This window comes from Oryzias latipes, chromosome 21 (genome assembly GCF_002234675.1).
Source record: "Oryzias latipes chromosome 21, ASM223467v1".
NCBI classification, from domain to species: Eukaryota; Metazoa; Chordata; class Actinopteri; order Beloniformes; family Adrianichthyidae; genus Oryzias; species Oryzias latipes.
In genome coordinates, this window is record NC_019879.2 from 6882663 (window position 1) to 6908732 (window position 26070).

The following is a 26070-nucleotide window of genomic DNA, read 5'->3' on the forward strand; positions in this document are numbered from 1 at the left end:
ACCACACACTTCATCCCAAATATTCTGCATTTACAACTACCTTTGGATAGCTGCCTCATAGTCTCCATGTAAGCAGAGAGGTTCTCGGCCACGAGGGTGACCAGAGCGTGGTTATGCTGCAGCTGGTTGATCAGGTCGTGCCGGTAAAACACGTGTGGACTTCTCTGGGTTTGGCTGGAGTGAACAGAAAAAGAGGAGTGGGAAGGTGTTAGGGGCACTAAAGCATTTTGGGTGAGAGAACAAAACTGGGGATTAAAAAAAAAAATTTAGGAGACAGAGTTGGCATATGATGAAGGGAAAAAAAAGGCATAATTGATTTCAAATGTATTTTTGACAAAGAAAGCAGCATTTAGTACGTGTGTGTGTGTGAGCGTGTGTGTGAGCGTGTGTGTTGGCATTTCTTGATTAACCAGAAGAAACCCTGCCATAAAAGCCATTTCTTGCCTTGTTACCATTTGGTTTAAAAACTGAAGTAATAAAAAGGCAAAAAAAGCATCTACAAAACTAGATAAAACTATATTTCCAGATAAAAACTCACTTGAAAATGAGGGTAGATTGATTACTTTTTAAAAATATGGTCACACCATTGTGACTACATGTATTAAATAAGAGGTCATAGTGACCCAATCCATATTTTCACCAAAGAAAGTGTCTGATTAAGTTGGTCCAAGGCATGAAATCCCACGATATTTTTAAACAAACAATTTAAGGTGAAAGGGTTTGGCATAAAGAAGAGGGCTCCATCTCAAAGGACCGACCGCTTATTCAAGTTTTGAATGCAAACAGAAAAGATTGCACCATTTGGTGCCAAAAATTCAGACTAATAAGGAAACTTTTGTCCAAAGAAATGCTTTTTAAGAAACTTGTATTTCTTTTGTCAAAATGCAAAGATTTACATAAAAATAATTCTGTTATTTTGTTGCAGCAAATATTTAAATAGAAAGAATTTTAAACCCCATCATTTAAACAAATGTGATCCAAATGACATCCAATTATAAAGACTAGCAGTAGAATTATTCTATAATGCATAACTTTCTTTCATTCAGTACCCTCCCATGCTAAAAGCTTCATGACTGGTCCTATCTTGTGTTATTTTTCTTATGTAATCTTTAGATATGCCAGTCTAAATAAGTCATTTGAGATGAAACCCAAAGAAGAAAGGTTGAACCTATTCAGAGCTGAAGCCCCCTTGAAGCACAATCAATGCACGACTTTTAGGCTGCATCAGGTCTTTACAGGTTAAGTGAATTCATGTCATTGATTTACATTTTGTAAGACATTATAAACAGGACAAAAAAAGTATATTATTAGACTTCATGTAATACAGAAATAGATGAAACCCTGGAATTTGCACTCAACTTACCCTTCTAAGTTCGTTTCAATGTAAATTGGCCTTTTCTTTCTGAAAAACAACAGGTAAACTACAATTTTCCAGTGACTAATAACTACTTCAGTTTAAAAACAATTCAATTGTGGTCAAATTTATGAGCTTATTCAAGTGTCTCGTTGTCCAACTAACCCTAGCACATAATAAAAGGTAAGAGCTGTAGTAGTCTTGTGCACTTATGCTTTAAAGGAAATTGTCCGACATGGGCTGAAGGAGCACAGTCCACAAAGACTTTCAGGTCTGAGTGGAAGCGCAAAAATACCCCTCATAACATAAGAAAGCCAGATCCTTTTGGATTTAGGGCTCTTGGAACACATCCGTAACCACTGAAAAGGGCCAAACGCTTTCTTAACTATACACAATATTGTAAAAATAAATTTGTGTGTTAACAGAAAAATGATCAAGTCATTTGCTTTGGTGCTTTACGTTTATTAAATTAACAAGCTGATTTTAAGAACTAATTATAGGGATGGTTTTCTCAGGTTAAAGAGGTAAACTTATAAACATTGAGTGACAAGACGAATGTTTCTTTTCAATACTCATTCTAACAATTTTTTAAAACAAAAATGTAATCTTTTAACTTGGCTTTAGGCCTACTGTCTCCCCTTTTGTCTCTAGGGAACTATTTTTCATTTATTGCATTGCCTGAAAAGTTTGTGAGGGATTTAATATAAAACGTCCTAAGTTTTTAAAGACCCACTCAGATGAAAATTGGGTTTTTAACATGTTCTTAGGGAATTTTTTGGATGATGGAGAACATAAATTAAGAAAATTGAGCTCAAAGTTGGATTTCTGAGTATTTTCTTTATCATCATTGTGAATTTGGAGCCGACAGAAAAATTCGATTTGAAAAGAGCCCGTTTGTGACGTCGAAAACATGTTTTTGTAGGATTGGTAAGGTTGGGTTGGAGTTGTGAGGGGCTGTAAGCTAGCAGAGCTAGCAGGAGAGTGTGTAAACAGAGAGCTCTCAGCAATGGGAAAAGGGAAAGGGGGCGGGGTTGCGCCACCTTCAACTCTGAGGTGAATTTTTGATGAACTACTGCGCTCTGCAGAAACTTACTCCTAGAAAATAACAGTTTGGGGTTTTTTTTTGCGAAAAATGGTAATTAAATTACATAATTAAAAAACCCACTGAGAATACTTTTACAAAAGAGCAAAAGATGATCGGAGAGGGTCTTTAAGTGCTAAGAGATCATGTACAAAACAGATCTAGATAAAACCTTACATTCAACACACATTTACTGGCATTTTTCAGAACCTCACCTAAGATTTTGAGGAGCTTCACCAAAGAGGCTGCAGATTTCTCTGATTTGTTTCAAGGCAGGGATCACCCATTTGTCATTGGTTCGCAGCTCCTCTATAAAACGATCGATCCATTGAATCTTCTGCGTGTCTCTGTCCTGTGAGTCCAAGACCAAATCTCAGTAAGTTGAAGCTCAACAAGATCACTGTGGTAGTTGGTTTATTACCGTTGTGTCTTTGTTTTCATTTACCTGTGAGCAACTGTAGTCTAATATTTTGATGTGAGCATTGAGTGCCTGGTCCATAATATCTACAGGAACGTCATCACTGTGCGCCAGGTTCCACAGCAGGTTGAGGACCTTGTGGGCCATCACCCCGTCTTTGTCGTCCTCTGCTAAGCGCCGGATAAGTTCCAGCAGCTTTTCACGCTGCTTCTTGCTGGCATTGGTCCAGCTCGCCTGGATGTAAGAAGAGAGTAGGACTTAGAGACACAGGTACTGCCGGAAATGTCAGAAACGGTCATGTGATTTCACCAAGAAAAATGTATATCTGTATATATAAATATATACCTTAAAACAGTCAAAAAGATGATCAAGCTGCTCAGGTGAGAAGTCCCATGCTAGCTTAGCCAGAAGGTCATGGACATTCTTTACAATAGCCTCATGCTTTCCAGCCTGAAAATGGGAACAAAAAAGTCATTTGTCAATCAATCATCCCTGTTATGACTATCTTTCAGGTTAGTCAACTTCTAAATATATTTTAAAAGCAGATTGCCGGGCAGATTAGAGAGAAGAAAAAAAAAAACACCATTCTTATTAATCCAATTTTCTTTAGCTATTAAAAAATAAAAACAGTTTCTAGAGCTCATCTGATGGTGGAATATCCCCATCTGAACATTTTTGCTAAATTGGGTGACCAGTTTACTAAGTGTGTAAGCATGTAGGTTTGCTCTGGAGACTAAAATAGGATTCTGTTGTCGTTATCAAGCTGCCTTCACTGGCGCCCTGTGAATCTAAGAGTTCAGTATAAAGTTTTGCTGTTTGGTTTTAAAGCTCTTCATGGTCTTGCTCCTGCTTACTTAACAGATGTTTTAACTGTTCCCAGCCATTCTAGAGTTTTATGGTCTGCTAGCCAGTATCTGCTTGATGAGACCAAATTAGGGCATAAACACTGGGGTCAACATGCATTTTCAGTTGCCGGCCTCCAGTTATGGAATAATATTCCTCTAAAGCTGCATATGATGAAAGACCTGAACAGTTTTAAACGTCAACTTAAGATTTACACTTTTAGATTGGCTTTTATTACTATGGCTTTTAATTGTTAGACCGCCTTTCACGAATTTTACTGCTCTTTTCCGTTTTATGCAACATTTGTTTTAGTTTTTATTCTGAATTTGCTACATTTTTAATTTTCTCTTTTTATTGTAAAGCCCTTTGGTACAATGACTACACTGTAAAGGGCTATATAAATAAAGATTAATCTTTTTTTGTGAAAAACTAGCTGAACAAAGTAAAAACAAAGATCCACACTCAAGCCCTCAAATAAAATGCTTTTTTCTTTTAAATCACGTATTATTCATTTGTTAAATCGTGTCTATTGAAACACTTAGAAAGCACCTGTGCTGCCCAGATGTTGTCCAAATCTTGCATGGTAAGAGCTTTCTCCTTAATAACAAAGCGAAGAATCTTCTCCAGTTTTTCCACATACTGGGGTTGGTGCAAACTGTCTCTTAGCACGATAGACAGTATGTGGTTTTGCTGGATCCATTCCTGGGAGAGGGCGAGAAAACACTAGGAAATTGAAATTTATTAAGGAGAGAAGCATTACAAAACCGTGAAAATGACATACCGCCATCCGCTCAGCAGTCAGCCATTCCTCTTCCTCGGGGTTATGACGATGAGTGTAGTAGGACACGCTGGAGATCACTTTGTTAACTTCATTTAGTGCATTCATTTTGCCATTAAAAGAAGAAATTTGCAATAACCTGGCCAAAAAAAAGGGGAAAAAGGCGAGTTAGTTTATAACTGTGATTGCATTTTAGAAAACAGTCTCTGAAAAACGTACAGACAATGAGGAAACACTTACCTAAGAATCATTTTTAACCTAAAAATCTCTAAATTCTTCACAGTCTCCTCCTGTCCTGGTACACGAGAGGCCAGATTCTTCAGAGACTTGATTATCATGGACAGTGCGTCATTTTTGGCTTCGTTCTTGGCCTCTTTTTTAAGCTCCTCATCCGTGAGATTCTCTAGAAACTGAGGAACCATCTCGATGACTGGAAGGAAGTACTTCTTTACTGTGTGCAATGTGAGGAACTCGTAACACTGGCCAAAAGGTCTAGGAAAAAGACAACAAATCGTTTAAAAAAAACAATGATTGTGCTCAACAAAAGTAATTTTAGAGAATAACATTTTCAGCATTAAAACTATTTTCAAGATACTCACTTGATAAGTGCAGCGATGATCTGGACGTTCAGTGCTTGGCCGCTCATGAAGCGATCGTGCAATATTTGAAACCCGTTTAAATTGCCAAATTTGTTTATTAAGTCCACCAACCAACCCTGTAAAGATAGAGAATAAGGATGATTATAAAAGTTACATTGAATCTATTTAATGTTGCAATGTTGTCAATATTTTCAACAATGTGCAATAGAAAATTATGTTTTGCCATTTCATGTGCTACAATCAAAATTGTAATCTTAAAAAATAAATATGATTGTTCTTTTGTGATAAGCCTCACCGAAAAACAAACACTGAACAAAAGGAAAAAATATGATTTCTAAAACTCATCATCTCTTATAAAAAGAAACCCAGAAATCTCCGGTTTTTCCCTAAGACTAACACTGAATAAACTATTGAAGGGTTTTTGTAAAATCTTTGTGAATATAAAGCAGATAAACTCCAACTACTTACAAATATAACAGGACAGTTTAGCAGTAAAACCCTTAGTAATGATTGGCCTTTTGCCAGCAGAGGCAGACAGGCCAAGCAGTGTTTCTGTATTGCTCCCACAACCCTGCACCTACACCAGATTAATCACTCTTTCACTGCAGAACTCCCATGAGAATGGAGCTCTTCTTTGATGTGGGCCAAATGTCTGGTGGGCTGCGAGTATGGGGAGTTCAGATTTGACTTGAGATTCACCTTAGGAGATCGCGGGTCTGGTGGTCGGGCATAGAGCTCATCATCAGGCAGCTGTGCGCCAGCAGGGACGGTCTCCGAGGGCCGTGTGCCATTGTAAATGTGGAACTTGCAGTGGGGGTTGGTGGCCATGGCTAACAGCTCCAATAAAGGGAACCAGTCCTGAGAGAGCTTTGCAACACACAGCTCCACCAAACGGTGTGTGTTATTAATGATACATCTCTGTGAAACAAAAGAAAACAACATTTACATTAGAAGCAGAATATACCAAATATAAGTAGTTGATGATTTTGACTTCAGCTTCTTTAGAAAAGCAGTAGCAAAACTACAAAAAGATGCCTCCTCTAAAGAATTAGACTCTTCCTTTGTTTGGTATTTAAAATTAAATGATTAGATTGAACAAATTCGTCATTTAGGTAACCATAAAATAGATGCATTATTCTGCTTTGCATTCCTGCTAACAAGTGTGCCCCTAGCCCCCACCACCTGTTCCCAAAAACAGGTGCCAAATGTTGCAGTTCCTCCAAAGATCACTAGAGGCAGAAAGGACCAGCTTTACATTGACTACCACTATAAAAAGTCATGGTTGCTTTCGTCTAAAGATTGTGTGCTGCTTTATTTTTGATTCTGGGCTAAATCCTCTTTTTTTTTCATTAAAGCTTGAAGTTGCACATATTTAGACTGTACGATAACTGGACCAAGCAAGAGTGATGTCACCCATTGTAATGGTTTACTTCCAGCTCCAACGACAATAAGTCAATTCAGTACTAATTTTGGGGGTGATTTGGACGTTGCCATTTCGGAAATAGAAATTGACAGTAAGCAGTGATTGGTCAGAGTTGGTCCAAGTCAACGTTTCTATGGCAACCACCCTAACCAATCAGGAGTAAGCATGTTGGAAGGCCACACCCCTAAGACTTGAAAGCAGGCTTGAGAGAATCCTTCAAACACTCTGAATGTTCGACATGAGTCCATATACTTTTATTGAGGCATCCGATTGGTCAGTTTATAATTTGTATAACCTGAACTGAAAAAAATATATTATTAAAAAAACTGGATTTGCAAGAATATGTTAAGAAAAGTTAATAGAACAAGAGTTATTGTGTGTAGTCTTTCTTATAATAGCCGTTGATTCCTCAATAGAAGCCTACAAGTCTTCGGCTTTATGGGGCCAGCGGGCCCTTGGTATTTGAACGGAAAGCGGGAGGGGTAACTCGGTCCAGTTATCATATACAGTCAATGGTTGGACCCAACTGGGCTTGAGATCTCTTTGTCCTTCCCAAAGGCAGTTGTCGAAACAGCATTTTGTTGTGTGGGGGTAGCAAATTCCAGTCAATGTGCCCGACCCACTTCAGCATTCCTTTTCACGTGCAAAATCAAGCGTGCGATTTCAGAGACTATATATCCGTTCTATTAATCTATGGTGCACCCACAGATCAGCTGATCCCCACTAAATTTCCATCACAAAACCACGATCACATGCTAATCACTTATTCTCTCTCTCACAGCTCCTCATGTGGCATCACCCAAATATGTGATGCAAAAGCAACAAGAAATACATCTGTTCAACTGTTCCTCATTAAAAATGTGATTTTCTCTTAGGTGGATTCACACGGTTTCATGTTTTCAAGAAAACTACCGGTAGATATGAAGGAAGCAATATAGTAATGACTAACCGCAGCATTCCAAACAAGACTTTACAGGCTGTAAAATCTTTTATGAAACGAAACAAAAAAGGAAGCATTTAAAAACTGCATTGGTGGATTTGAAGGTGTAACTGAGGTGAAGTGTTATCTATATCTTTGAATTACTAACAGTTTGTTTAGAAATATTCCAACACTGAGTAGATATTTTCTGGTCTCGCTGGGTTGCTGCTTGAAGCATTTACTACATGTTTCCAGTCAATCAGACAATAAAAAAGTTTAAAAAAAAAGATAAAACGATCATTTCATCAGTTTCATCGCCTTTTCTGATTAGCCATATTTTCCTATTCCCGATAACTGTAGTTTTCTGTCAGCCATTCATAGAACACGAGTCCAGTAGGAGACTAAAATAGGCTCCTTTTTTGGACCATAAGTACACGTAAACATTCAAACTCAAAAAACGTATTTTTAAAACACATTAACTTTTTTTTTTTATATTTTCAAAACAATAGGGAAAAAGACTAAGTTTAAATGACAGCTTACATGAATCTCAAACTTCCAGCCACTGACTGCCTCGTCTGTCAGGATCTTTGTGAAGGAAATGGTCAGACCATCCCTGAAAAACCTCTGACAAGCCTCACACTTCACGTCCAGCCCTGCAGGAAGTCAAAACATCACAATCATGAGATCAAATACTATTATAACCCAGGATGGGAGCACAGTTAAGTTACTACCAGTCCATTGGTCTAACCGAAATCATTTCTCATGTACCAAATTCTGACCGATTATATTAAATATGAAAACAAACATTTAAGAAAGTGAGATAGTAAGTTTAAACAGAAAAAATGTGCCATGATAGGAATACACCACTTTGATATGATTCAACACAGTGCCTAAAGATTTATACTTAACTATATATTAATAAAGTGAATAATATACATATACATGTCATATACAGTGTTCTCACAACAAATTTGCTAAGTATAAACCAGCTTTGAAACTATTAAGTAAAAAAAGAACTGGTGCCAAAATGCCAAACAAAAATTCCAATACCTTTTTTACTCAGGTCTATAGCAGCTTCCAAGAGAACTTCTAATTCTCCTTTTGGCAAAACTGGAACAACCCAACGAGGCCTGGCAGAGAGAAAAGACAGACTAGTGTCAAAATACAATTTTACAAGACGAAAGAAAAACTATTCTAAATGCAGAGTGAAAGAATTATTACTGGTTGGAATTTGATCATTTGAATCACTAGAGATAAATTAACATTGATTTTAAGGAAATGTGTTTGTTATTAAATAAAATTCTGCTGGCTTCCCTACGATTCTCTAATGCAAAGTTAGATGATTTTTTAATTTAAGAGCCAAATACTTGTGCTCACAATTAACCAAACCTTACAAAGTAAGAATGTTATGTTTAGTATATTGCACTTTTTAAGACCTAAAACTAAATTAATTTAAGATGTAATTTCAGAGAGGGAGCCAAACCTGTTGATCATGTCATCGAGCTTGGCTAGGTCAGTGTGAGGGAAAGCAGGCTCTTCCTCCTCCAGCTGAGGGGGCCTATCAACCTGACTCTGCTCATCTGGTGGGCTCACTGGGGAGTTCTCATTCGATGAGTTAGGAGAGGATGTCTGGAAGAGAAAAAAAAGAAATCACATTTAAAATCAATATGGTAGAAAACTATGAAGTAATCATATCACGTCAGGCCATTTACACTCACAGGCCACTTTATTAGGCACACCTGTTCAACTGCTAATTAATGCAATTTTCTAATCAGCCAATCAAATGGCAGCAACTGAATGCATTTAGGTATGTAGACATGCTCAAGACGAACTGCTGCAGTTCAAACTGAAGTTGAACGTGACGTGGTTGTTGGTACCAGACGGGTTGGTCTGACTATTTCACAAACTGCTGATCTACTGGGATTTTCACCCACAACCATCTCTGGGGTTACAGAGAGTGGTCCGAAAAAGAGAAATTATCCAGTAAGTGGCAGTTCTGTGGACGGAAATGTCTTGTTGATACCAGAGGTCAGAGAAGAATGTTCAGACTGGTTCCAGCTGATAGAAAGGCAACAGTAAGGCAACTGAGGTCTACAGAAGAGCATCTCTGAACACACAACACGTCCAACCTTGATGCAGATGGGCTATAGCAGTGTTTTTCAACCAGTGGTGCCGCGGCACACTGGTTTTTTCTTTGTGTTTATTTGATTCTATTAAAGACATTTTGATAAGAATAACGGGATACCGCGATTTAGCTGCAGCTATAACTGTGTAAGGAAAGTCCCGCCCCTTTAACTGTCTCCACCAATCATTCTTGAAGGCTTAATCACATGTCATCAGTCTGACCAATCAGAAGTGGTTAAAGTATTCACTTCCTTGTTTCGATTTAGCGCAAAAAAAAGTCTCTCTGTTCTAACAAAAATACCAGCTAAAGCTCGTCTTTAGCGGTGTAGCTTTCCACAGAATCTGGTATCAGACTGGAACAAGTGAACAAAACAATGAAGCTCAAAGACGCTGGTCTTTCTGCGGTCGGCGGATTACGGGCACTACATCTCCCATGATGCAGTAAAGTGACTGTCTTAGCACACAATAAGTCTCTCCTCTTAACGTCTTAAAACAACGAACACACAAACAGTTTTTGAATCTTTTGACTGAATTTTTAATACATCTTTTAGAAAAAACAGCTGCAGCTTCCAGCTTTTTCTGCAACAATTATCACAAAAATGCATGTGAGATTGCAGAGCGGCTGTAGATCAACAATACAGACTGAGCTTTTTCTTTTTTTTTATTTATTTTTTTGGATGCTGGTGTGCCGCGGGATTTTTGTCAAGGTTAAAGTGTGCCGTGGCTCAAAAAAGGTTGAAAAACACTGGGCTATAGCAGCAGAAGACCACACCCCACCACACCGGGAGTCACTCCTATCAGCTAAGGTTAGTAACAGTGATGAAAGTCAGGCAAGGAAAAAATCCCTGAACTTTTCTTTGAGCGATATGGCGGGCACAGAGCGAAATTTTGGAAAAATACGTGGTCTTAGATGCATTCTGGTGCATTCTGGCAGCTAGTTATTCACTTCTTTATCAAGAAACTAAGACTAATTGGAGCATCATGATTTGTCATTCAAACCCCTAGTTTGACTCTCCATTAAGGACTTGCTGGTCCTAAAAAAGAATTTGGAAAATTGCTCAAAGTAACACAATCCTACAATCTACGCTTTTCCTTAAAGCTGCAAAACATACAATTGCTAAAATATAGTAACATCAAAGCCCCAAATGGCAAAAAGAACACCAGTAACTATGATATTCTATGAAAATACCTCAGTTATTTATACATTATTTCTGCTTTAGAAATGACTGATGTACAACATCCACTTGCACTGTTTTCTCAAACTATAATTACATCAAAATATGGGATCTGCTTTAAACTATAATTCTATAACATAATACATCAATTCTTTAACACCAATACTAAGTAATCTGGGAAATATCAAAACAAACATACAAACTAAACTAAACATTGTAAACATTATTTTTTAAGGGAGTGCGGGGTCCAAACCATCAAATACTTATAATTAATGTTAACTATACTGAACTAAATCATGGTAATTAGGAAATACAAATAAATTAGATAGAGAAATGTATTCAAAATAAAAACTGAAACTCAAAACTAAAATTGAAATTATTTCAAAATGTGGTTTTGAGATTATTTTACACAAAAAAGTATTTGACCTACACTACCTTAAAAATCTTTTTTTTTTTTTCCAGCCAAGACCACTTCAATTTGTTTTTTATCGTCTTCTCACAACTGAGGTCGTGACCACGCTCAATAATGACGATGCCTGCCATTAATTTAACACAAATTTGATCGCAAACTCTTCAGATGTGTTTGTGAAAGTTTAGCGTGGGTCCGCCAGTTTTGGTCTCTAGGGAAGCAAGTCACGCTGACCACGTGGTGCAGACAGAGCCAATCAGACCCGTCGACGCATCCGAAAGCAACTAAAACGTCCCGTCATTGGTCAATTAGGCCGGGAAGACGAAAGATGGCCACGACCATAGAGGAAGCGATCTGCGGAGAAATATAGAAAATAAAGCTAAAATTAGCTGATTTCAGACCATTTTCTAATCCGGAAAGCGATTTGTCCGTAGAGATCAGGTCTTTATTTCCCGGAAAGTACGTTCGGTTTGCTCAAAAACCCGGATTTCCGGGAATTCCCGGAAGACTTTCATCACTGTAGTAAACTGATGCTACAATTCACACACTCGCCAAAACTGGACAACAGAAGATCGGAAAAATGTTGTCTGGTCTGATGAGTCTCCTTTTCTGCCTCATCATTCAGATGGTAGGGTCAGAATTTGGCATCAAAAATATGAAAGCATGGATCCATCCTGCCTTGTATCAATGGTTCAGGCTGGTGGTAGCGGTGTAATGGTATAGGGCATATTTTCTTGGCACATTTTGGTCCCGTTAGCACCAACTGAATATGGTTCCAACACCACAGCCAACCTGAGTATCGTTGCTGATCGTGTCCATCCCTTTATGGTGAAATGGGAGATTGGGGTCATAGATGTGCAGTCTACAAATCTGCAGCAACTGTGTGATGCTACCATGTCAATATGGATCAAACTCTCTGAGGAATGTTTCCAGTACCTTTTTGAATTGATGCCAGCAAGGATTAAGGCAGTTCTGAAGGCAAAAGGGGTCCAACCCGGTACTAGCAAGTTGTACCTAATAAAGTGGTCGGTAGCTGTAGTTCTGAGTAAAAACATTGAGATTTTGTCAATGTATAAATCAATGTACGGTAATCCTTATTTCAATACAATTGACATAGGATAATGGCCTAACAATCAGAAAATATGTAATGAGCAGGTATATTAATTTTTTTGACAAAAACAAAAAGCATCAGCTTATTATATTTATATTTTTCAGTCACTTTGCCTTGAAAAAGCTTTTAAAACTGCAAAATCATGCTCTTGTAAAATAAAACCCATTTAAGGGTAATGAACCAATCAGATGTTATATCTGGTAAAACATTACATAAGTTTTTCTTTAATGCATTCTAATTGTGTTTTACAGTTGAAAGTCCCAGAATGTTTTAATCGTAACTACTTTTTGGTTGAATAAATAAAACAAACTGTTAGATGTTTGACACTAAGCAAAGATTTCAAGACAAAAAAGTTGTTTTTGTGTGTGCTATAATCTGAGTGACCCCAAGACTTCTTTATTTTTTTTACCTTTAAGTAGCAAATATTTTATCAACTGCAATTTCTATAAAAAAAAAAAATAAATAACTTGATCAGTTTTTGGACCACAAAGCTTTTGGGTATAATTTATTTCTGCTGTAAATTCAACATTGCTGCATGGTGCCACTGTGGTTCCCACTCTTCCCTTACAGCAAGAAGGTTCAGGTCCCGGCTGGGGGACCTGAAACAGAATCACCTTTGGGGAACTTTCTGTGTGGAGTTTGCATGTTCTCCCTGTGGGTCAGACTGGCGACCTTTCCAGAGTGTACCCTGCCTTCGCCCACAAGTGGTTTTGAAAATGGATGAATGGTAAACTCAACACAGAGCTTTAACTCTAACAATACTCGGTTGTTGGCATCTTGTGTTTTGATATTCAAGTGAAACTCCTATTAAAACCATTTTTAGGAAAGCTGCTCTGATTTCTCTATAATGTGAAACACTGGACATGATTTTTATATGCATCAATTCATCTGACATAAAAAACCAAAGATGGCCTTATTTAAGTACGGTAACTCACTGACCATAATCTCTTGTGCATTCATGCAGACTGCATGATGGAACACAAAACCATCCCAAATTGGTCATTTACCAAGGCATCCCTGGATCCATCCAACAAAAGGTCGAAAACAAGAAAACGTCATACTCTCTGAAGATTTACAGGACATTTAAGATGGGAGCATTTGTGCATTAGTTGTAGGAGTTTTCATTGAAAGCTGGTACTTTCAGTTGGTTTTTTATACTGTTGAGAGAGGCTCAAGAAGCTGCTGAATGTGAATGTTCTCTGAGCTAGTGTCATCAGGTGTGTATCTAAAATTTTTTATCTTTAAACATTAGACGATCTATGACTTATTCAAAATAAATTACAAGTATATTAACAAGAAACAAAGAGCAGCAAATTCTACCTACGGTAACCATTTATAATTCACCCTCTTGTGTTTTACATAAACGACTGTGTTGTAAGTTTAGCAGCTTTCCATCAACAAAAACATCCCCAAAACACCACATGGTCGTACTGGTATGTTGGTGAATCTATTCACAAAAGAATTGGATTGTCCCCGACATGACTGTCACTACTTCTTGAGCCTGAATTACAGAATGCAACAGCATCCTGATGGCCCTTAACAAAGTGAACCAGGAAGACTTTTGTGAAGTTCTAGTATAAATATATATTTTCTATTTCTGTTCTATTAAAAAGGACTAAAATGTTCTGTTATGGGCCCAGGTAAAAAAAAAAAAAAAAAGGCGGTCATATGAGCTGGTGTTCCATCACTTTTACCAAATAGTCTAAATAAAACTTATAAGAACACCGAACAACCGACTTCTAATTAAACTATCTTATTTTACCAACTTCAAAATGCTAATACAGTTTTGTGCCGTGAGTCTGAAAAAGGTAGAGAAGTATAGGATCAAGTTGAAACAGTCTACCAATAAAACTGAGTGTGAAACTTGAGCTGCTTTCATGTCTCATGTTTCTATACCAACATATGCCAGAGCAAAGAGTTCCTATTCTAGATTCCAGGTAGTGTGTCTGTTGTTCTGGTGACTACGAACACATAAAATACAAGACAAAAGAGGTCTGCACTCTTAAAACTTCCTTGGACATGTCATAGGTCCTGTCATGCCTCAATGTTTGTGAATGTACCGCCTGAAAGTCTCTATTCCACCGTTACACGTATGTCTTGAAGTGGAGTCATGGCGTCTGGTTTCATAGTCTTCTCTCCTTGAAACATTTCGTTTCTCACCCAAGTAGCTTCATCAGATTGATGAGGAAGACGATAAGTCTTTGACTCAATTTCAAAACACCTGGATGAATGACAACCCTCATCGACATTTACACGTAAACTACAAGATGAGCCATAAAGACAAGAACCCATAATGGTGCATTTGAGCACCAAAGCTATGCATTTTCCCTGCCCTCCCTGTAAAATTAGTATACATAACCATCAGTAGCAATGTGAGCAGCTAAGGGAATAAAGGAGGGATATGCATCATCAAGAAAAAAGGCAAAACTGAAACATAAAATGTGGGAGTGTGTGTTGAAGGCTCCTTCTGCTTGGCTGACCTACATAGGCAGCTTGCCTCTCACGTCTCATCTCTAACCACCACAGGCCTGCACGTGCACACACACACACACACACACACACACACACACACACACACACACGCACACACACACACACACACACACACACACACACACACACACACACACACACACACACACACACACACACACACACACACACACACACACACACACACACACACACACACATACCCGTATTTCTTACCCCGTGAGGTCCCATGACTAGGACCCTCCTGGTGGGATCCACCTTTTCTACAAGGTTTTCTGAGATGGTTTTAACTGCTAAAATAATGTAATTTTTTTTCAAGGAGTGTTGTCATTTCAAATACTGAAAACACTAACATGAAAAATAAACCTGAATTTTGGTTTCCCATGGGGACCACCCATACAACAGTAGTTACTCTAACTTTGGTTAACAGCTCTGTAACTAAGGCAATTGGGATTGTAGTACTCATTTCACACTTCCTGACTAATAGTCATTTACCAAACATGCAAGGCATCATTCACTGTCAAAATATGTTTGTTATGAAGGAAACTGCGAACAGCAAATAAGAGACATGGGCAATTTATTTATAGTTACCAATCTATAAAACTAAATATACTGCTGTTGGACAGAACAAGGTTCCCTTTGACCCGTTAAACGTTCTATCACACACTTACTGCAGGGCTGTTGAACTCCAGGTTTGGAGTGTTGACATCCTGCTTGTTTTCCAGATTTTCTTCTTCTACTTCCTGTTGATCTACTGGGCCAGGTGAGCTCAGTCAATCAAAAGCAGGAGTTGGTGGAAAACAAAAATTAGGGCTCCCCCTCGTTTTCCCTTTCCTACTTTTAACTGACTGGAATCACCGGGGCAGCGGATCGGAAGGGGGTAGAGCAAAAAGATCTGGAAAACTAAAACGACATCAGCCCTAAAGGCCTGGAGTTCCACAACGTAAACACAGATTTAACCAGAAAACAAAGACCTGTTGAACTCAAATTAAGTGCTTTATAAAAACAAAGTGACATTTGACCTGTCAAAAAATTACAAAATGAAATCAAGTGCTTCAGGAAAAAAAAGTCACCTTTGACCTATACAATTGTTTCAAATACAAATAAAATGCTTCAGAAATTAAAGGTCACCTTTGACCTATACATATGTTTTAAATACAAATTAAGTGCTTCAGAAATTAAAAGGTCACCTTTGACCGATACACGTGCTTCAAATGAAAATTAAGTGCTTCCGGAAAAAAAGGTCACTAAGATAAATAAGTGCATGTGTCTGAAGCTTAAATTTGGAACTTAGATTTACAAGCACTGGTTTAAATTAAAGAAAACAAAATAAAGTTGAATCACATCTTTCTAACTAACAAAAACTAACGTCTTTTTGAACTATACCGCCTCAGTGCTGTGATTTTGTTCCTAACAAAAAACTTGACTGCCTGCCATGTTCGTCCTTCCAGCTCCCTCTGCGAAGCTTCTATGCAGGAAAGACATTTTTTCCTGGTACCCTCCCACCTTCAATGCAGGTTCCTAAAATTTTTTCCAATGCTCGGCACTCTGCTGAAGACCAGGTCCTTTTTTTTTAAGCTCCTTAGAAAAAGAAAGGAAAAATGTTATAAGTCACCAACGTACAAAACGTGATTAGACCAGATTCAAGGTAATGAGCATTTCTTATTTACAAAAACTAAGGAGATGCTACGATATATATCAAAAGCTCAGGAAAACGTCTGACTACTTGTAACAGTGTTAACTAAATGTCAGATGTTCATTAGAAAAGAAAGCCCACAGAAATAGATTTTCTTATCTTGTGTTGAAAGAAGGAAATAAAGTATCAGAGCCACGTTGCTGGTGTAGTTAGAAATGATTCTGTATTGTGCAAAGTTACCCGTCTCAGCAGTATCGATGCCTTAGTCTCTCTGCTGTGTAGAAACCATGGGCTCCATTTTTGAAAACATTTTAATTAAAAACCCAACAAGAACCACACAACCTCACATTTTCATTGAAAGCTGACATAAGACAATTTCATGAAACTCAAGTCTTTCAATGTTGGCAGTGAGATGTTTCAAAGTCTGATTTAGACAGTTTTGATGACATGTACCTCTTGTGCACAATTATTAGTAACATTTTATCTTTGAACTACATATGCTATAAGCAAGAAATGTAATAATAAATAATACCCCCCTCCCTTAAAAATGGTTGTTAGAAAACATAGTTTGTGCCATTTTTAAGAAACTTTTAAAAGTGTAACATGTAGGAAGCATACCTGTTTGTAAGGGTCGCTTCTTAGACTTTTAGACTTTTTCACTGCCGTGTCCGTTCTTCAGTCTTGAGTCCTGTTCATTGTATGAACAATATGGTTATTTTAAAATGACAATCATACACTTTTTGTCTTCCCTGAATTGAGAAAATGTCAATATTAAAGACCCATGCCCTAATGGCACATACACAACAGCCATGGAAGCACTGTGAAGCAGCTCTTCAAGTCCAGCTTCAACTACAGTCAGGACCACAAATATTTGGACAGAGACACATTCTTTCTAATTTAGTTTCTGTCAATTACCACAGTGAATTTTAAATAAAACAACTCAGATGCCATGGAAGTGCAGACTTTCAGCTTTTATTCCATAGATTGAACAAAAAGATTGCATGAAAATGTGAAAAACGAAAGCATTTTTTAAACACAATCTCTTCCAGGTGAATGCAGCCAAACTGATTGGGCGGCGTTTCATAATACAGATGCACAATGACCTAAAACATACAGCCAAAGCAACTCAGGAGTTTATTAAAGCAAAGAAGTGGAATATTCTTGAATGGCCAAGTCAGTCACCTGATCTTAACCCCATTGAGCAGCATTTCACTTGTTGAAGACTAAACTTCAGACAGAAAGGCCCACAGACAAACAGCAACTGTTTGCCGCTGCAGTAAAGGCCTGGCAGAGCATTCAGAAGGAGAAAACCAGCATCTGCTGATGTCCATGAGTTCAAGACTTCAGGCTGTCATCGCCAACAAAGGCTTTTCTACCAAATATGAGGAATGACCATTTGGTTTGCAGTTATTTCATTTGTCCAATGACTAACGAGCCCATGAAATGATGGGGTGGTGTTTAAAAAAAAAAACTTTAGTTTTTCACATTTTTCTGCAATCTTTTTGTTCAACCCATGGAATAAAAGCTGAAAGTCTGCACTTCAATGGCATCCGAGTTGTTTTATTGAAAATTCACTGTGGTAATGTACAGAAACTAAATTGGAAAAAAATGTGTCTCTGTCCAAATATTTATGGTCCTGACTGTACATTTATTTTCTTTCATAGTAGTAGGTTTAGCTTTCTGTCAGAATTGACAAAGCCTTTTGGATAAGAGGTGAAACGTTTTCTAACTTTAAAAACCAAGTCCAGATGACAGCCCCTAAACCTACTACTATGACAGGGGTGGGCAAACTACGGCCCGCGGGCTGGATACGGCCCGCCTCCATCTTTGGTCCGGCCCGCCGAACACACTTTTTTTTTAATCTGGCCACACGATCAAGATCTGACATTTTATTCCACCTTCTGCAGTCTGTGTTCTACCTGAAAACCTTTAAAATCACTGTCAAATAGAACAGAAGACAGTCTTCTCTTTCCACGTCGCATTTCATCTTTCCCGGTTTAGCTCATTATATCTGAGCGATCATGCTGCCTTTTTTAAACAGTGCGCTCTGTTCTGTGTCCTGATTGGCTGGAGACCTTGTCAATCAATCTCCCCAGTCCGTGCCTCAACTCCTGTACAGAAACGCGCAGCTCTCAGATCTATAGAAATCTTTGATCGTGATCAGATCTTTGTTTTCATTTTAAGATCCTGGACCTAATTTCTATGAAAGTTTAAGAATTTAAACAAGAGAAAATGGTGAAAATGTTCATGTCTGTCTGCGAAAAGTGTATTTAGGCAGTGAGGAGTTTTACTACCATAAATTTAAAACGTCTGTAATCATTCTCCGTGGATTTCACCGATTATTTTTACAACGAAACTCCTGCAATAAAGGAGGGAACTCTGTAGTGGTGAAAAGGTAACACAGATATATGTGTAGTTGCAGCAGAAGACAGATAAATTCGCTTTTTCTGTATTACTGGATGAAAACAGAAAGCGCAGCTGCCCAAACTGTGAGACGCAAGATGAGCTCAAAGTCTCTGAGGAATTATGACGAGAGAGGATCCATCATTTATTGTTTTTGTTTTTAAATGTCAGTATATTTTTCCTGAATTTTTGTCTTTGAAAATCATAGATAGTGTTGTTTGGTCATGGTTTTATTTCATAAATAATGTTATTTATTTTCTTAAAAGGATCATGAATGAATGAAACTTTATTCATACAACACTTTACAACTCCTTGAAGGTACCAAAGGGCTTCACAATAAAATAGAGATCTAAAATGGGAACAAAAGTTTTAAACTAAAAACTCTAGAATATTCTGTTTTAGAATATAATTTTCAATCCAAATGTTTTCATCTACATTCCATGTTAAATCATTTTCACTCCACGCATCTGCTCCTGGTCCGGCCCTTCTATCCAATTTTATAACCCAATGTGGCCCAATGCGACTTAAAATAATTGCCCGACCCTGTACTATGATGTGGAAATGGAATCAACCTGGATAAATGAGAGTCTTCATAGACATGCATTTTTTTTTCTTTTGTCAAAATCGTTAAAAGTGATCTCCTAATTATGATTGTGCAGTTTTTAGCCAAGATCCAAAAGCTGTGTTGCTTTTTTAAGACATTTTTTAAGACCATAGGCAGTGGTTCATTAGAAATACAATACTGGGCTTACTTCCCCTCCCTGTCACAGATAGCCGTTTGTGCGAGCACGAGCTTATAGCCTCACGCTAATATTAGTGGGGCAAAAATAATGACAAGCAATATTGGATCAATCCTGCCAGACAGTTTTGAGCCAGATTTTAGCCATCAGGGCAAGATGGAACTCCCTGTGTGCGACATCACACTACTCTGTTAGGTTTTGTTTTTGTCTTTAAAGCAAAATAGGTTTAGTGATTTTGGCTAAAATAGTCGATTTCACGATTAAAACTCAACTGGGAACGCTTGTATAAAAAGATTAAATTTAGAAGGGGGGGGGGGTGTAATACCACATTCACTGTCTTCACTCCTCGACTCCATTTGATGTTTTGTTGAAGATGTTGAAGTCCCGAAGTCCCTGTAAAAACAGAATAGAACAAGTGTTAAAATGGAGTGCTCATTAACGTAATGAGCAGGGTAGATTGCAGGCCATCAGAAAAATAAACAAAAGCTAAAAACACATTTAAAAAAACTCCGTCAGTAAATAATTATCCTCACAATCTGTCTGCTAGCCGAAAGTCTCTGCAGGCTACTGCTTTTTTAGTTTCTATGCAGCTTGAGGGGACGTCTGACAGATCTTGAACCATGGCATGCTTGGTAAAGTAGTCTTTAGTGAGCTGGAGAAAAGAAACAAGTTTTTCATTTTAAATTGTAATACACTACTTTGTAAATAATATTTTATAAAAGTTAAGAGTTCAGTCTAAAGCAGGGGTGGGCAAACTGCGGCCCGCTGGCTGGATCCGGCCCGCCTCCATGTTTGGTACGGCCCATTGAACAATATCAGAGACCCATGTTTTTTTTTATCTGCCCATTTTAGAAGTGACATTTTCTTCCCCCCTACTGCAGTCTGAGCTCCAACCTGAAACCCTCTAAAAATCTGTCAAATAGAGCAGAAGACAGTCTTCCCTTTCTACGTCACAGTTCATCTTTCCCAGTTTAGCTCATTCTTTTAGATCGATTATGCTGCTTTTTTTAAACACCCTGTTCTGTGTCCTGATTGGCTGAAGACCCTGTCAGTCAATCTCCATGTCTCCTGTACAGAAAGGCAGAGCGCTTTAGATCTACAGAAATTTTTGTTTTCATTCTAAGATCCTGGACCTAATTTCTATGAAGGTTTGAGAATTTAAACAAGAGAAAAGGTGAAAATGTTCATGTCTGTGTGAGAAAAGTGTATTAAGGCAGTGAGAAGTTTAACTACCATAAAAAAACGTCTGTAAGTAACCAAACTCCGTGGATTTCACAGATCACGGTTATTTTCAGAACATAACTCCTGCAAAAAACGAAGAACTCTGTACTGGTGAAAAGGTAACGCAGATATACGATTAGCTGCAGCAGAAGACAGATAAATTTGCTTTTTTCATTATTACTGGATAAGAAAACGACATGCAGGACACAGCTGCTCAGTATTAGAGCAAACTATGAGACGTGTGAGGAGCTGCAGCTTCAAAGTCTCAGCGGGACGAAGACGGGAGAGGATCCACTATTCATTGTTTTTTTCTTTTTAATGTATCAGCATATTGTTTCCTGACTTTTTGTCTTTGAAAATCACAGAGAGTAATTTGGTTATTTTTTATTTCATAAATAGTGTTATTTGTTGTATTAAAAGGATCATGAATTAATAAAACTTTATTATAGGGCTTCACAATAAAATAAAGAAGCTTAAAGTTTTAAAGAAAAAAGACTTATTGTGGCCCTCATAAGAAAAGGTTTGGGGGCTCCGCTTTATCATCCATGTGGTGTTTGAATATGTGTTTTTTTTTTTCATTCTCATGATCATTCAAACACCACATGAATGGAGCATTTCTCTGAGTTTTCACAACATACATCAAGCTGTTAGTGTAATTGGCTCTAAAATGAAAACAAAAGTTTTAACCTAAAAACTCTAAAATGTTGTAAAATATAATTTTGCTTGAAAAGTGCTTTCATCCAGATTCCATATTATTTCATTCTCACTCCTGGCATCTGCTCCTGGTCCGGCTCTTCTATCAAACTTTAGAACCCAATGTGGCCCTCAAGTCAGAAAGTTTGCCCACCCCTGGTCTAAGGCAAAGTTTGATGATAAAGATTCTGAGCCCTATTGATAAAAACATTGACAAAAGTATTTGATATTGGCTGGATTCCATGATAAATACTTACAAATACACTGTCTGTTCTTGTCAGGGGAGGAACCTCTGGCTCATCTGTATCTGACTGTTCTCGTTGGACACAGGCAGTGGTGTTGGTGTCTGGTTCCAATTCCTTCATAGATTATTTTTACTTTTTAAAATTAAAAAGGTACAAATTAAAACTGCACAAGTTTAATCACATGTTGGATTTAATTTTTCACTAAATTAAATATCTACATTTTAAGATATTTAACTGATTTATGAATTAAAACTCTACAAGTTAAATCTTTGCAGTTTTACTTTTAACCACATTTTTATTTTTCCCCCCACCCAAGGAATTTAGCAGGCTATTTATTTCTGGCAAGCAGGAATTTCATAACAGTTAACATAGGGTAAAAAACACCGTTCTTTTTGACACTTACCCAGCTATTGCCAACAGCATCTTCTCTTTCTGGGATGTCTGAAGATCCAACCAAGGAGCTGCAGCTTTCAGTGGATACAGAGGGCTATAAAGGGGACACAAATGACATTACTCGTTTACATCAGTTTAGCAGAAATGTGCTAACCAATGCTTTCACATCTAATAGATATTACATTATTAAAAAGGAGATGATAAATTATTTTGCAATGTGAATTTTTTAAAGAATCTTGTTACAAAGAAGAAATCTACTATAAATAAGTATTTTGATCCCAATAAATAGTATACTGAAAACAGTGGCAAAAAAACTTTACCTGCACAGGTGGATGTTTGGTCTTCAGGCCCTCTGTGTACCTCTTCTGGCACCTTTTCTTTTGCTCCCTAAGCATCTTCACACGCTTTTTAAATCTGAAGGTTCTTCTAAGAATCAAACACAGAAAGGTTGTTTAATTAAACACTCAGATGAAAGACAGACTCAGCTAAAAAAATGTCCTTACTGATAAACTATTATATAAACAAAGTTTACTTTACACAATTATCTTAATGATGACGCAGCAGTGGGTCTGTGCAGATGAGGTTCACAAAATGAACATTAGCTTTGGACCTTCCTGAGTTTTTGATTTAAAGTATTTAGATAAATGCTCAGTACTAAATGTGCTCAATTATTTACTACTGCACCATAAACCAACCAGGAAGCAAAAGTATAAAAACATGTAAGCGGGACTCGAGTTTTAAACAAAAGACATGATCAAAATATTACTAAATGTTGGCACCAGAAATACTTTTTAAAGTCACTTGATTACCGTACAACAGGGCACCATGGTGTCATACATTTTTTGTTTAGCTCTAAAGAACAAGACCACAAAATACTGAAGTGATCCTGGTTTTAAAACAAACAAACAAATTAACCAAAGTAAATCAAATTGGTAAGCATTTTCAAATGAAAAAAAAAAAAACACTACCAAGATGGTTACAGATTTTAAAAAGTTAAATTTAAGACTTTAAGACCTTTTAAAGATCATTTTAAAATATATAAATCATATTTACAAAGACCATGAACATCATGTTTATCTAAGCAAGCATACATACAAGCATTAAATGTAAGAACATGTCAAACTGATGAAGCATTAAATTTCGGTCGGGCCTCCTAAACTTTGATATTTTTCTTATTTTCATCAAGAGGAAAAAAATGAGATCCTCTAACTATTCTAGTTTTACCCTCTCGGGTTAATGCGGGACAGTGAGACTGGGTCACATGACTCAGACGGAGCTCCTGCAGCGGGAGCTTTGATCCCGGTACGAAGAATATCTAAACGATGTAATGATCCCAGACATGCAGACGTGACTACGATGCTTTTGCTGGAGCATCAAAATTATCAACACTTTTGCACAAACGGCAAGCAGCAAGATTGGCGCAGCGCGAAGGGGGGGGGGGGGGGTTAACTCACAGAATTTAAGACAAATTAATACATTTAAGGCCACACGTCAATAAATTACATTTAAAATGTATTTAGGATCTGTAACAGCCTGACCAAAATCATTTGGAAAGCTAGCTTCCCCACAAGCACATGCTGCGTTAGCTTCAAAGGACCGAGCTAGCTAGCATCGCCATGTGCTCGGCTCTCGAGCATTTCCACCGGAGAAAAGCATGCCTAGACGGACTAAATATGTCTCAAAGTCATTTACTGTCTGTTTTTAAAAAGTTTTGATGAGACTTACCTAGATTCCATGAAAAATCCTTGCCGTTCTGAGACTCCACTGGGTTAGCTGTCTGCACTGCTGCCTGAGCTGAGAGGGAGACGATGCACCTGTGGAGCTGAACGGGTGTGGCTTTGCTCTGCTCACCCTTCTCTCAGTCTTGGTGGGGGAGGGGGATAGTCACGGTGGGAACCCGAAAAGTCAGGAACTGGCAACTATTTACTATATGGGTGCCTCAGCTTTACTACAGCACCTATATTCACTTGTGTAATCATTAAAAAGTTTGTTTTGTTTATAAATAAATGCAGAAATCAAACTTTAATAATCTCACAGGGAAGAATTTATGTGTTATGCCAGCTACTAAGGTGGGGGGTAAAATGAAAGAGTAATTAAGAACCCTAATTTACACAGCAAATCCTACGTAATCGCAAATAGAAAATAGGATATTATTATATTAAATAAGCAGATAAACAAGAGTAATACATCTTTCATTAGAATAAAAGTGTAAAATTCAATTTATTTGATTAGCACAATGTTAAGCCCTGCAACTGTATATAATATATAAGTTGCTTTTACCCAAGCAAATTCATAGTGCTTTTATTTTGGTAACTTAAAATATATAAAGGGCACAGTCAACATTGTTTGATTTCCAAAACAAAATATTCTTCTATAAGAAAGAATAAAAATGGTAAGAATAAAAATGGAATGGATGTTGCTAAACCAATAAGGCCCTAAAAGGCTGATTGAGGAAATAAATGCTGTTTATTTTCAACATTGCTTAATTTAGTTTCTTACTTTTAAACGGTTCAGGAGCCTGAACGGTGCTTCAAAAATAAAGGAAAATAAAAACATAAATTCTTTCCAGAAAACAAAAAAAGTGTGATGATGAGGCATCATGACAGGATGAAGGAGAGTGCTTTAATGTGCCTAAGATGCTTTATTTACGTGACAGTCTGCACTTTGACAGGCTTTGCCAACAGCATTTTGGATGATGCTCCATGCATTTGCTGGTCAGAGGCTCTGCTCCACCCGTTCTTATCCCCAATTTGTGTTTTTATTTGATACTGGCAGCAACATGGCACAGAGTTTCGGTTCGGTATGTATCCATCCATCCATCCATCAATCCATCCATCCATCCATCCTCCTCCTCTTTTCCGGGATCGGGTCACGAGGGCAGGAGTCTAAGCAAAGATAACCAGACAAAGAGCTCACTTCCTCCAGCTTCTCTGGGGGGACCCCGCGGCATTGAGATGTAGTCTCTCCAACGTGTCCTGGGTCTTCCCCGGGGCCTCTGCCCAGTGATTCAGTTCCAGAACACCTCCCCAGGGAGGCGTCCAGGAAGCATTCGGACTACACGCATGAGCTACCTCAACTGGCTTCCTTCAATGTGGAGGAGAAGTGGTTATACTCTTGGTCACCTGCTCTCCGCAGGTGACCAAGCTTCTCACCCCACAGTGTGAACCCACAGAGGAAGCTCATTTCAGCCACTTGTATTCGGGCCCTGGTTCTTTGGGTCATGACCCAGAGCTCATGACCATAAGTGAGTATTGGAATGAAGATCGACCAGTAAATTAAGAGCTTTGCTCTTTGGCTTAGCTCTCTTCAGACTGATACAGCGACCACATAACTACGGACGCTGCTCCGATCTGCCAATCAATCTTACACTCCGATCTTCCCTCACTCTTAAACAAGACCCCAAGATATTTAAACTCCTCCACCTGGGGCAGCGACACTCCACCCACCGAGAGATGGCAAACTACCTTTCTCCGGTCGAGATCTAGGGATTTGGTTTGGCGGTGCTGACCCTCATCCCAGCCGCTTCACACTCGGCCACAAACCACCCCAATGCATGCTGTAGGTCCTGGCTCGATGAAGCCAACAGGACAATATCATGTGCACAGAGCAGAGAGGAAATCCTGTGGTCCCCAAACCACCCAACTGATGATGTGTTGTTGCAATGGTAGGATGGGTTTGGTGCCCATCCTAAGTAAAAATTAAAGCCGCAACCAGCGTTGTATAGCATGGTATAGCAGACGCAATCTGCCTTCCACGCCCAACTCTAAGCACAACCGCCGCTCTTACCGCCCTCCCCAGCCTCACCGCCCTCATCACCCACCTTTGATCAAGGCTAGTCAAAGCTGCATATGCTAATTATGCTAACTATACTAGCTATGCCAATATGGCTAAAAGTGCTAGCATTGCGATCACCATCATCAATTCTCTAAGAAAAACACATTGCTCAAAATGCTAATTATGCTAACTAAGCTAGCTACGCTAATGTGGCAAAAAGTGCAAGCATAGCGATCAG

At 38.2% G+C, this 26070-nt stretch overlaps 1 protein-coding gene across 7 annotated transcripts in view; it reads right to left on the minus strand.

The window, feature by feature from the left end:
- usp9x (ubiquitin specific peptidase 9, X-linked) overlaps positions 1-26070 on the minus strand; it is a 54892-nt gene that overhangs the window by 19151 nt on the left and 9671 nt on the right. For 4 of the 7 annotated variants that reach the window (XM_023950528.1, XM_023950525.1, XM_023950524.1 and 1 more), the window contains exons 3-15: positions 8899-9044; positions 8466-8545; positions 7956-8068; positions 5773-5991; positions 5074-5189; positions 4715-4966; positions 4478-4613; positions 4246-4398; positions 3199-3303; positions 2881-3087; positions 2651-2787; positions 1364-1402; positions 41-174 (exon numbers count right to left, since the gene is read on the minus strand). In XM_023950528.1, the coding sequence (XP_023806296.1) occupies positions 41-174; positions 1364-1402; positions 2651-2787; positions 2881-3087; positions 3199-3303; positions 4246-4398; positions 4478-4613; positions 4715-4966; positions 5074-5189; positions 5773-5991; positions 7956-8068; positions 8466-8545; positions 8899-9044 (1837 nt within the window). The remainder of the gene's footprint in view (positions 1-40; positions 175-1363; positions 1403-2650; positions 2788-2880; positions 3088-3198; positions 3304-4245; positions 4399-4477; positions 4614-4714; positions 4967-5073; positions 5190-5772; positions 5992-7955; positions 8069-8465; positions 8546-8898; positions 9045-26070) is intronic. The other 3 variants (XM_023950531.1, XM_023950530.1, XM_023950529.1) reach the window with 1 other exon arrangement.